Source organism: Polypterus senegalus, chromosome 15, assembly GCF_016835505.1.
Source record: "Polypterus senegalus isolate Bchr_013 chromosome 15, ASM1683550v1, whole genome shotgun sequence".
Classification (NCBI taxonomy): domain Eukaryota; kingdom Metazoa; phylum Chordata; class Cladistia; order Polypteriformes; family Polypteridae; genus Polypterus; species Polypterus senegalus.
Window position 1 is genome coordinate 26,462,021 of NC_053168.1, and position 13,997 is coordinate 26,476,017.

Genomic DNA, 13,997 nt, shown 5'->3' on the forward strand with positions numbered 1-13,997 from the left:
ACTCTGAGAAGTACAATGGATTTAGAAAGTAGTCAGAGACTCTTCACTTTCTGCACACTTTATTGTAAATTCAATTTAATTGCATTTGCCATTCCTTAGATCCCAAAATGTGTGATGTAGCAGTCTTAAATGGGGGCAGGCAGTTGGCAAATATTGAATAAGAGCAAATTATATTAAAATGTCAGTGAAAAAATCTCACATTCTGCAAAATCAGTATGTCTGTTATCCAGTTGTAAGCTCACAATGTTCGGCACACATGCATTTTTGCTAAAATGTTATTAAATGAATACTTTTAGAAATGTAGAGTTATCAATGAACAGGAAGCACATTCAGTCAGCAGCCCAGAAACAAAAAAGACTTCAGAAACAATGGTGTCGGTCCACTTTTTAGAACTCAAGAATGCTGGATTGGAAAGCTGCAACATTATAGCAGCTCGAAGTAACCCATTTGGTTTACATTTTTATGTGCATTTGGGTGACTTACCATAACAGATAATTGAAGAAAAGGCACTGCACGTTGGAGTGACACCTGTAAGATTTCATTGCTAACTAAATGTGTTTTTATTTAATTTGTTGTTGTTACTCACTTGTGCCGACTGGCATTTAGCTACAATCTGTACAACAAACGAAACCATGGTATTAACATGTGGTACACACAAAAAAAGAAATTATATTGATTTAATTGGCTATGTTGACCACTAGTGGCGAGGACATAAACTGCTCGTCTAATTTACTGTACAGTACAGTAAATCTGTAAATATACATTATTGCATTCTTCCTGTTTTTCATTTTACTTTTATTTTACATCAACTTTTCCACTTTAAACATATTGTATAGTCCTTCATGCTGATAATATTGCTTATTGACTTTACTGTTTACAGAACCATGCCATTAGGTGCTGGGGCACAAGGCAGGAGCAATCCTTGAGCAGGGCACAAGTCCATCACCCTGGTGAACACACACCACACACAGAGTAGGGTTAATTTAGCATCACCAGTCCACATAACCTTCATGTCTTTGGACTGTGGGTGGACATCTATGCGGACATGGGGTGAACATTCAAATACCACGCAGAGAGAACTCAGGGCATAAACCCTGGACTCCTTACTGTGAGGCAGCAGCACTACCACTGCACCACCATGCCTTGTCTGTTTATAACAGTATTAATTAACCTCCTTCGCATTAAATGCTAGAATGGTTAACCACAAGTCAGACTCTGGTTGATGTGGAATGATCTGCTTTACCTTATTAAATATGAATGGCTTTCCAGACAGTATTCTGCTGCCATCTATTGGATAAAATAATATGCTGTTAAAAATCAATATTTCTATGTTTTCTACAACTTTATTGTAACTCTAAGTTAACTCATCAATATGTATGAGTGGTTCGGAGCCACAAATGATAAACACAATGGCAAATGGAAAGCTATAAAGGCAGTTTTAGAAAAAAATAAAACTGAACTGTTGCTGGAATCCAGCAATAGTGATGATGATGATGAATAGGTCATCAGATGTTGACTGTGATATGCCCAGTGAATTTGGTCATGTGAAGTTTCATCGTGGTGCAGTGAAACAGCAGCTACGTGACAAAAAGGCAGTAAGTGCAAGGCTAAGCAGGAGGTTAGACCCGCTAAGCACTGTTTACAGTGTGGCAGCTGTCCATGTTTTGTCAGAGGAAATGTGGAAGTCACCAAGTCTTGTGCTGTGGTAGTGTACAGTAAGTAGCACAATAGGCAAGTCGATCAATTGGATCAGACACTAAGCATCTATCCTACCCACAAAAACATAAGGAAGGTGCTTATAGAAACACACTTCTACTCTCCCGATTGCAAACACGGGCTGTGGGTTTGAGACGGTGTCAAAGTATATCAAATGAATGAAGTGTACATCAGTACAGCAGTGGACGATGGACATTCCTACTGTATTTATGGCCATCCAGCCTGATGAGAGAATATTTCCATCTGATGACTCAACACTCCTTTATCCAAGATGAATTTTCTGTTTAGGTAGTTGGGTAGTGCCTGGGTTAGGCACTAGGAGCTGCCAGGATCACACTCCCCTGACTGATGGAGGTTCCAACTGAGCCTGAAGTGCCTCTTGGTGGATATGTTGTTGCACTGGAAGGATTCCAGGTTACAGGTTGAAAAGGAACTGCTCCACATCCCCCAGGAGCATCATAGTCGGGAGAGGAGGGCGACAACTCTCACCTGGGAGGACTGAAGGAGGAGAAAAGAAGGATAGGAAAAGAAACAAAAGACAAGAATTGTATTGTGTTTTGTGGAAGAAGGGGTCTAGTTGAAGATAATTTGTCAAATAAAAATATTCAGACCTGAGTGGATGAAGTTGTATGTGGGGTTTGGGGCTCTGGTAAGCCCCCGACAGGTCACAAGGTTTATAAAACACTTGTATGCAGACCAGACAACTGTCATATTCAGAAGAATTACAGTCAAACTTGAACTCAATGCAAACAGGGAGTGGGCCTTGAATATATCAAACACACTGGAGCTACTACACCTATCAATTATGTACCAGGGATGTTCAAAAAGTTTCTGTTCTGTTATATTTTCGTTGGAAACGGTGAAGGCAGGAGGAGTAGTAATTAGGCATTAAAAAGTTGGTACGACACTGGGAAAATTACATCGCAAATGAAGGCGACTATGTAGAAAGGTGATGTAATTTGTTTTTGAAATTCTTAATAAATAGAGTTAAAAAAACTGCAGAAAGTTTTTGAACATCCCTCTATAACACAACACGGCATTCTGAAGCCTGGCTAATCGATTTAAGGGTAACTGTGTTTTGGGCAAAGCTTATTCTAGTATTGTCAGGCAAAAGTAGAAGTGGCACCAGTCTACTCAAGCATACACCCAGTTTAGATCTGTCAAATAACGTACTCATCTTTTTTTAAACCTTGTTTTTATTGATATTTCACATTCTTTTGGTCGGGACTTGATGACATGAATGGCTTCCTTATTGTAATGCTGTGGTAAGCACACCTGCCAGTCAGTGAAATAATGGGCACCAGAGTATTGAAAAGTGAGAGGTCACAGTGGCTCCTTTTGGGGACTTTGCCTTAAAATAAAGACATGGCTAATGACATTCAGGATTAAGATTTCCATTTATGCACTCTCACATTAGGTTTTTTGTCTTGTTTCTTTTAAGACTGTTTGTCTGGTCCTCACTAAATTGTTTGGCTTTTAATGTCTGTCTATTTAACATTCTAAACATCTGCCAGTCTGATTCATTAGAAAATAATTACCAGCGAAGCATTCTTCCTTACAATGTATTCTCATTGGTAGCACCTAGTAATTATTTTACAATTATTTTAATAATTTGGGCTAACAATGCTTGCGTACATACAATTCATTCTTTTTTTTTATTTATTATATCTTTAAATAAAGAAAAGGCTTTATCACAAATAAGTATGGCAATCTTTTTTGTTTGTTGAAATTTTTAGGTTTAAAGTTTCATTTTTATCACGTTTCTCATTATCATTTTTGTCTTGATTCTTTTAAAACTGATCATCTGGCCCTTCTAATGTTTTGGATTTTATTTTCTATTTAACATATTAAACATCTGTTGATCTGGTGCAGTATAAAATAATTACTAGCGAACCATTCTTCCTTACAAAGCATTCTCACTGGTCACACAGTAATTTTTTAATACTCCCTTGAATACTAAAAAGTAATTTTTGTGCTTATAATTGCATATATTTTTGTAAAGCTAGTATTGATTCTAGGACTTCTTTAATATTGTGGCCCAACAGTGCTTACTTAGGTACAATTCAATCACTTCTTATTCCTTTGCCCAGAGGGAACTGGGCGGTCTCATGGTCTGGAATCCCTACAGATTTTATTTTTTCTCCAGCCGTCTGGAGTTTTTTTGTTTTTTCTGTCCCCCCTGGCCATTGAACCTTACTCTTATTCAATGTTAATGTTGATTTATTTTGTTTTATAATTATGTCTTTCATTTTTCTATTCTTTAATATGTAAAGCACTTTGAGCTACTGTTTGTATGAAAATGTGCTATATAAATAAATGTTGTTGTTGTTGTTTTCAAATTTTACCTTATAATAAAGAAAAGACTTTTTCCCAAATAAGTATGAAAAAGTCTTGCTTGTTAAATTTCCAGGTTTTTGATTTAAACACTTTCACATTACGATTTTCGTCTTGCTTCTTTCAAGACTATTAAATGTTTTAAACATCTGTCAATTCAATTTAATAGAAATTAATTATTAGCGAACCATTCTTCCTTACAAAGCATTCTCATTGATCACACACAGTAATTATTTAATACTTCCTTGTATAGCTAAAACCTTTTTCTTGCTTATTAATTTATATTACTTTATATTTTCGTAAAGCTATTATTGATTCTAGGACTTGTTTAGTGTTGTGGACTAACAATGCTCATTTATGTACAATTTGTTCACTTTAAAAAATTTTTTTTTAAAACTTCACGGTAAAATGGAGAAAAGACTTTACCACAATTAACAATTAAAAAAGCTTTTGTTTAAGATTTTTAGGTTCACGATTTCATTTCTAACACTTTCACATTATCAATTTGTATTGATTCTTTTAAGGCCTCGCTAATCTTTTGATCTTTATTGTGCTTAACATTGTCGCAGTAGGGGGCAGTAGTGCTCCCTTGAACCCTCAGGTACCACGCCAAACACCTGGTAAAATTGCCACAATAATTATATTATAATAATGTGCACCAAGCACCCTCCACAAAACTATATTCATAAAGCACAATAACAATAATAAACCAATAATCAACAATCCTCCACTCCCAGACGCGTTGCCCTCCTACCACCCAGCTCAGCTTGTTGTCTGGGAGTTCCCAGAGTCCTTTTATTCCTCCTGACCCGGAAGTCTTTCTGCCCAACAGTTCCACAAGTCCTTATTCCTTCTGGGTCAGGGTAAACAGTACTTTTCTTCACCCTGGAAGCCCGTCGCTCTTCCTGTGACGAACTTCCAAGTCATGGTGCCCAAATGAGTCCATTGGCCTCCCGACAGCGACTCCCAGCGGCCCCCAAGGTATCCAGCAGGGCTGTGTATAAAAACTACATAGTCCATGAGGCCCTGCTGGAATTCGGGGCCCATATATGCTCTCGGGAGAGCTCCTCCTAGCGGCCAGGGGGTGAGGGCCGGAGTAAAATGCCGGCAATCCACCACAACATCTTAAACATTTGTCAATATGGTTCAAAAGAAAATAGCTACCAGTGAAACAATTACATAATCTTCTTCTTCTAAAGCTTTTCCCCTTTTCATGCAGGGTCGCTATATTACACCAGCCTCCTCCATTTTTGTCTGTTGTACACTTCCTTTCTCCCCTAGATACCCTTGACACCCTTTTAACTGCGCAGGTTTCTTATCCATACAACAATGCTGGTCTGACGGGTGTTAAATAATCTTTACCCTTCACTCCTTTGTCGACTCTTTGGTCACATGACCCCCGATACCCTTTTCCAACCTGACTGCATTGTATGGTCAATTTCTAGGTCTAGCTTGGTGTGTAGGCACCCTCTTACATATCCTTACCTATCATTACATCCTTTTCTGTTACCTAACCCTAACCCTTCTCTCTCATACATCCCCACATTACTTGCCAGGGATTCTATCACATGTCTTCTTTAATTTCATAAATTCCATGTCTAGTCCTTTCTATTTCTCATACTCTTTTTAGCCCCCAAGAGCAAACCGATGTCTTTTCTATGTTTAACAGACTGATTTACCCAGGTGGCTTCCCCGAAGAATACTCATTTGTGGTCACATTTCGCATGGTCAGAAGTACAACTGGCAAGGTGTGGAATGTGTGGCAGTTAGTGGATGAGGAAGGCTACAAGCAAGTGGGACTACGGCTTAATGGAGATCAGCAAGCAGTGGAGTTCTTTCTCGTGGGTCAAGATGGCAATCTTCAAGTTGTCACCTTTCCTGGGGTATCACAGCTTTTCAACACAGCATGGCACAAAGTGCTGGTGGGCGTTGAGCGGGACGAGGTGACTCTTTACATAGACTGTCAGCCTATTGGTGTTAAGCCAATTAAGGCTAAGGGAAATGTCAATACAGAAGGACCAACCCTCATTGGAAGACTGGATTCAGATCCTAATACATCAGTTGTGGTTTGTATCTACCAAAATTTGTCTTTATATATCTTGTGGTTTAATACACAAAGTATTGTCACTGCATCTGAAGGCCCCATTAGGTTGAACAGTTAATTCAGAAAGTATTCAGATCCTTTCATTTTTGTCATATTTTGCTGTATTGCAGCTTTGTTGTAAAAACACAATAGGTATGAAGTGGAATTAACTATTCAATGACAACTCTTTATTTTTAATAAATATATTTTGATAATCTTTATTATTACTTTATTTTTCAGTTTGAGTTGCAATGGATGCTGATACACTGTGATCCCCACAGAGCACAGAGAGATTCCTGCTCAGAGTTACCTATTCAGGAGGTATGATTTATATACCTGTGTTTGTGTTAACAGTATAGGTGATGAATGAAGCACTTAAGAAGAAAGAAAAAACCAATAGCAGACTGAGCGATGTTATGGACACAATCCATCATATTGTAATGCAGTGCTAAATATGTACTGACATCATTTAAATAGGGAAGTATTTCCAATGAACAAGCTAAGCCAATTTGATATTTCTCTCTTTTATTAACCTTCCTAGCAGTACTATGTATGCAGATTAGCTGTCTTTACAAAATTCTCTTCCATTATGAAATGAAATGTATTTTCTGAAAGAAAAGAACACATCTTTAGTGTTGACGGTATAACATGTGATTCCTTTAAAAATCACATTCAAGTGATTTTTTTTTATTTTCATTGTCTTTTTTTCTTAGTTTTGGAGATTTTGATTTAGCAGAATCAATTTTTGTCATTTGAAAAAAATAAAAATATATTGAAAAGGATGGAAGGACAACCGGAGTCGCAAAGAAAAGTTGGGGTGCTATCCAGGCCACCTCGGTTAAGGCAATAGTTCAGAAATCTGGAAGAAAATAAGCGCTCAGTGGGGCAAGAGAAACAAGGTTTTTTTAATTGCCTCCTCAGTCAACTTGGCTCTCTTTTAGAAATAGCTTGTTTCAATTGGTCTGTCACAGGGAGTTGTGTCATGTAGATGCGTTTCCCTGAAGTGAGACAACCTCATCTGGGAGCATCTCAGTTTTATAGTATCATAGGTGGAAAGGGCGGGGCTTCTAGGAGGCTGGGGGCGGGGTCCAGTGGCTCTCCTAAGGAGTCCTCTTGGCGCCATAGGCAAAGAAAGAGGCAACACAGTTAGTGACTACACCCCCCCCCTCGCTCCAGGGGGGAACTACATACTTTATCAGAGTCCGGAAGGTCATCCTCAGATGCTCATGCATGACTATACATAAATAATTAAATATACAGTATATGTATGTTATTTTTGTTTCACATCTTTTTTAACGCCATATTAAGTTACATGGCTATTGCCATTTTGTTTCCATGGGATTGGTATGACCAGAAATGTGTGCCGTTTGACATCTCCATCATGATGGGTAAAAGGTCAGCACTTCCTGGTCATCCAAAAATACAGCAATCAAAACAAATCCCTGCTTACTGATGTGAGATTTTGCATTCTGACTGCTCTTGTTAAACGAATTCTTGCTCTTCTCATTTTTGACCGCAATTTCTGGTTATTGGTTTGGCTTACACGAAAGATAGGACAGACTTTAGGTTACTGAAATTAATCTTAGTTTTTCTACACTCGTTTTATTGTCTTGTTGATACCCTCTCTAAGTAGAGGGCGGAGTGGTAGGTCTGAGGCTAGGGATCTGTGCTAGCAATCGGAAGGTTGCCGGTTTGAATGCTGTAAATGCCAGAAGTGACTCTACTTGCTCTGTTGGGCCCCTGAGCAAGGCCCTTAACCTGCAATTGCTTTGACATTAATCTGCATCCAGCCCTGTAAGCATATCCTCCAATTTACAGGGAAAACCTGGGGGTTGGTGGCAGGATTGGCACTTCACCCACCATCAAAAACTTCAAACTGTTCCAGCGTGGTGCCGAGGTGTCACCCGCTGCACTTGGGTCCCAATCCAGGTAGTCTGTCATGTTGCACTATCAGTGCACGCTCCCAACCTTTCCTCTATCCTCTCTAAAGTCTATCTCTGATAAATAGTGTAGTAATCAAGTGTTATTTGATTCTCTCATAGTGTAGCTTTGAAAACACTAAACAGAAATTAAGTCAAGCTAAGGTTAATAAACTGAGTTTAGACCCAATGTTCCTCATGGTTTTCTGAAAAAGTATAAACATACTAGCAGTGCTGTCTAAGGTAGGTTGAAATCTAAGTAATCTACATAGACTTCAGCATGCACCATGACGTGCATATGTCTCTGTTACATGCCATTTGATTTGGGATTTGTAAAAGCAATGTTAATGTTTGTCCTGAGCTATCTGTTGGAATGGAAAACGCAACACATTTCATTGCTAAAAATGTCTGTAAAAGTTGCAACTTTAAGGCTAACTTAGTGAATATTTGTTATTATCATCGGTAATTTGAGCTTGTCAGTTTAAGATTATTATTTTAGAATTTCTGTATGACGGCCTTTGCGCAATTGTTTTCAAGGTGCTTCACATGACTGATCAGACTTTGTTATTACTTTCGCCACTCCAGAATTTGCCACTGAATTGGACAGCGATGATTACACAGAACTGAAGGCTGCATCACATTCACCCCTGTACCATCCAAAAATTTGTCATTAATACTTTCATTACATTTGACACATTTGAGTTGTCATAATTCGATTTTATAAGCACAATGAACATAAATATAGTGTTTGCTGATTCAATTTCAACAATTTAATATTCTGCTTTAGCTGTCCGGCTGACTGCACAACTCCAAGATTATGAGCTTCCATTAAGGCTTTACAGGTTGTATCATTAGAGATTTTTCCAGGTGCTGCAAAGCTTTATGAGCTGACATGCACAAAGGTTTTGGTAATATAGTCAAGTCATTTTGAAATATGAAAGAAGTTTCATTTTACAATAAACACAGGCAGAAGCTGATTTTGTTGCTGTTGTAGATGGACATGTGCAAAAGCGTCACCCTATCCAACTTCACCTGCCCTGTGCCTAGTGAAGGCCGTGAATTGGATACTTTTGTTATAATATGGATGATGGGGGTAGTTAGACAGACAACTGTAGCCATGCTCATTACAATCACAAGATAATGTCTTGCTTACTTTATCATTGTGCTCTATGAAAAGTTGATTAATCGGCCCTTCATTTTAACTCCCTAATTCAAGTGTGTGGCTCTGCAAGTTAAGACGACTTCAACTGACATCTGATTAGCAATGTTCCCTCTAAGGAGTAGCATATAGTGAGCAAAAAACATTGTTTATGAGCGCCATTTTGTTTAAGCCAAAAATTTATGAGCACCAATTTTCGCGATAAGTATGAGCGACGCCGTCGGAATGAGCGATCGTGCGGGAAGTATGAGCGACGCTCTGAATTCGTGTGAGCGATCGCTGACGCGCTCAGCTTAGAGGGAACATTTCTGAATAGTCACATCATTATGCCACATTTTTGTGTATCAAATATTTTTATTTATTTTATTTATATTTACGAAAATATTACATAAATGAATGAAAATGTTATGAAAAACTTTTTTTGTTGAAAGCATTGAAGGACTTTTATGCTTCTGAAGGTGGAATTGGAACTGCGGCAGCTTCTCTCTCTGCTTTCATTTGTGCTTACCACTCCTGATTTTTTATTTTTTTTGTGTTCCCTCATTTACCACCCAATAACTCTGCACATATCACAAATGCAGAACCACTGCTTTAGATCAGCCTCCTGTAAATTGATACTGTGCATGGACAAAAATATTTTCCTTTTGAGTACATATTAGTAATTAAGTATGCAATTTTCATAACTGATTTTGGTTTTCTGAAGCTGGGTTTTTTGCTTCACCTGCATAATAAAGAATATTTTAAATGTCTGACAGTACTGGTGTTAACTACAAGTGTGTTGGGTTAAACGTTTTACAAAGCTGTTGGGTCTATACTTACAGAGGATTGTTAACCATAACTGTTTTGTAAATCTTCCTTTTTGTTGGGGCTTTTCCTTGGTTAAAGGGGACTGTTCCACTAATTCATCTTTTTTTTCTTTGTCTTCTTTGTTTTCCTCAGAGAGTTATTCCCAATGCAGAGGTATTTCTTTTTTACTTCTTAATACAGTCTATGTCAGTTACCAGAGAGTTTCTTTTTTCCAGGGGTCTGCAAAGTCAGAGGCTGCAGGTTTCTGTTCCAACCCAATTTTGTTTTATTTAGAATTTGATTATTTGCTGTTGAATCACTTATTGCTCAGGCATCAGTTTGATGTTTCATTTTACTTGTCTCGATTGTTAAGATTATCCATCTTTAATGAATTACATTAGTTACAAACAGCAGAAGTCACCATTTTCTGTTTATTTGCAATAAGATGCAAATAACAAAGGAAACAGCTATTCTCCATCTGCCTTGTTTCCATTTAGACCTGTTTGCATTTGTTGTGAACTGCAGTATGTGGTTTAATAAGATATTTATAAAAAAACTGAAGGACTGAGATTTACTCAGCTGCTTCTGGCTACAAATCATTATGTTTTACTCACCAAGTTTCATTACAGCCTTGTGTTTGCTAACCAACAACGGAACAGGAGTGTAAGCCATTAATCTGACTCTGATTTGCTGCTTTTAGTCCAAAGGCCAATTTTATGATATACAATAGTTATACGTTACTGTAATATTTGAGTTAGCTTGACTTCCTATTGCTTGAAATGCTTTAGTTGAGTGACGATAGTCACTTTCTATCGGTAACCTCAGAAGATAAGCATTATTCAACTAGTGTGTGCTTTATAGCTTTCTTAGCGTGGGTCACATAAATATTTCATATACAACCCCAGAGGCTAAGCATCACTCCTTAGTGTGTATTTCAGAATAAAACCTCAGAGGCTAGTCAGCTTCACTAGACGTGTATTACATTTAATTCCAGGCCTAACTATTAAAGAATACTCACTAATAGTGAATATTCAGACTGCAAACCTTAGAGGTTAAATTCTAGCATGTGCCCACAATGATGCTATAGCTTTTTAACATTAATTACAATATGAGGTGAGACACAAAAATAACTAGATTGGTAAAAAAAAATGTATTGCTAAATTCCAGCATTCTAAACATTGTCACCTTCTATATACTCCCCCTCCCGATCCAATCTCTACGCCGCTCCATATGTATCTTTCTTTGATTGAAACAGTGCTGGAAGTCTTCTTGCTTGAGGCTCTTCAGCAGGCTTGTCGTTTTTTGTCTTCACGTCATCCATTGAAGAAAAATGTTTTCCCTTCAGGTCACTTTTGATTTTCGGGAAAAGTGAAAATCGCAAGGAGCTAAATTGGACGAATAGGGAGGATGATCGAGGACAGGAATGTGTTTGTCAGTCAAAAACTGCTTTACGGAAAAAGAGAAAATTCGCAAAAAATTTGATGTTGATTCACTGTTCGATTTTTTCACCCGACATTATCGCGGCAACTTGTGTAGTGATTGTTGTGCAAATACTGACTGGGCTATTATTAAATTTGCATACAGTAACAGAATAGAATAAACTGACAAAAATAGTGAAATAAAAAATACTAAAAACATATGGACATGCATTCCAGAAGACATAGATACTCATCTTCCCTTTGTTCATCCAAACGTATCCTTCTTAAACAAAGTGAAATTGCTCCTGAGAAATACAAAGAGAGGGGAAATTGAGTTTGAACACTGAACGTTATAAAACCCACAGCTTTACCTTGAGAAAGCATAATTGGTATCCACTGCATTAATATACATAATTATAGAAAGATTTATCAGAGATGCAATAACAGAAACAGCCCACAAAGATTCATCATAACATATAGAATTTCTTAAATTCATTCCAGTGAACTATGAAGACATAAAACTAGTTGAATGTCCATTTTCCCAGCTGCTGGAAGACTTTCAACAGCTGTGATCTTAGGAAGAGAGCCCATCTTCTCCTAAAGTAAAACAGTTCTTGCAACATTAAAGGAACTCTTAGTTTTCTGTGGACAAACTGAGATTTATTTTGGATTCAAATGTTATTTCTCTTTGCCACATGCTCCAGTTTCCTACAATTTGGAGGATATTTTTGGAAAGGAGCAAACCTACAATATAAGTATGACCTGACATGGTAGAATAAAACACTAACAAGCCATAAAATTAAATATGATCTATCATTGGCAAGGATTGGTTTCTAATTAAGCAATCAGGTTGGAATAAATCCCTGCAGCCACTAAGGCCCTCCAGGATGGACCTTTCAGATCTCTGCTTTATATTATTAACATTATAAGCATATGCAGCATCTACAATATTAAAATGAAAATAAATCTAGAAGGAAAAGTGTTTGAAGCTTGAGAAGTGCTAGTTATTCTATTTTCAGCCACAGACAAAAAAACGGGTAGCCTACCTACCATAATACTGCAATGGCAACTGTCTTTCTTTATTCATTTTACTTCTGTTATCGTCTGCACTACTTAAAAGAAAATGACAAATTTAACATTCCTCATTCCTGTGTCTTCACAGCTATGATTAAATATTCTGAGTTAAAACATCCGTAGCTCTTTTGTATGAACTTTCAGTTCATCAACTGCAAGTCATTTTGATTGGCAGAAATCTTGTAATATTAATATTTATAATAAGCGGCAGACATTTAATTCAGACAGCGCTTTATTTTTGGTGTTTCATTTTACTATCTGATGATGCTGTATACTGTAAAATGGTGATCTGTGCTAATTGAAGTATACTGTATACATTTTCACTTTATGTAAATGCATATGCTATTTATAAGACATAACCTGTTTAAGTTAGTATAAAATGTCCAACTTAAGTAGATTTATTCCTTTAATTATAAGAAGGATATCTTCTGTTTCATTTTTATTATTATGAACCCCTAAATTAAAGATAAAGATAGTATGAAACTTAAATTACCATTAATTGGAATTGCTTTTTCACATTTTAGCTTGACAAAGATGTGCGTTCTGACGAGTGTATGTGTCATCTCATGACTGGTTATTTAAATTTTCCTAATCTACTCTACTCTGTATACTTCAGTTACAAATACACAATATTTTATATAATGTATTGAGGACACAAGTCTTGGCATACTGTCATATACCATCTGTCACCAGCACTCATTCTTTTTGTTTTTTGTTCTCTCCAACATCCATGTTCCTATCCCTTCAAACTTGCTTGGTCCAATTCAGGGATGCAGAGGACCAGAGCTTATCTGGTATGCATCGAGTGAAAGGAGGCAAAGTGGCATAGTGGTTAACACTCTTGACTCAAGAATTACTTATTTCAGTACATTAGGATGTACTTAGCCATTACATCTGAATAAATATGCAACCATCGTAACCAGAAGTGTTAATAAAAAAGTGTGGATTTGTGGCTAGTAAAACTACCTGCTTATTACCTGATAAATAACCATGGATCACTTGTGACATCCAATGAAGGCTTACGGTGACAATGCCAATATGATAACATACAAGAAATGCAGGTACAAGCTCACCAATGCAATTAAAATTGCTAAAAGTCGATATCGGGATAAACTGGAGACAGCACTTATGATTCATGTAAAAAATGGCAAGGAATACAGAGGCTTAGGCATTACAGACTAAAGACTAATTTAATCAGATTCATCCCGTCTCTCCTTAATACGCCTAACACCTTCAGAGTCCTCCCATGTGAATGCCTTCAGCACAGCATGATTTGTCCTTCTCATGATTCTTTAGATGACATAAGGTGGACTTTTAAAAGACTCAAAGTCCATAATGTATTCAGATTGAATTTCAAAATGCATTTTAAAAACCTGTACTAAACAGGAAATTGTTAATGCCTCTCTAAGACAATCAATGGTCAACGCCTTTGAAAACACAATAGCGTCCTGTGTGAAAGAAAGTAAAAATCTCAGTAACTATAGACACTCGCTTCCATTGCGATCTAT

The 13,997-nt window shown here is 37.2% G+C and overlaps 1 protein-coding gene across 1 annotated transcript in view; it reads left to right on the forward strand.

Annotated features, from left to right (window-relative positions):
- The window catches only part of LOC120515855 (collagen alpha-3(IX) chain-like), a 161,033-nt gene that overhangs the window by 62,959 nt on the left and 84,077 nt on the right, over positions 1–13,997 (forward strand). Inside the window, exons 5-7 of the mRNA XM_039737189.1 lie at positions 5,720–6,116; positions 6,374–6,454; positions 10,151–10,171. Coding sequence (XP_039593123.1) covers positions 5,720–6,116; positions 6,374–6,454; positions 10,151–10,171 — 499 coding nt within the window. The remainder of the gene's footprint in view (positions 1–5,719; positions 6,117–6,373; positions 6,455–10,150; positions 10,172–13,997) is intronic.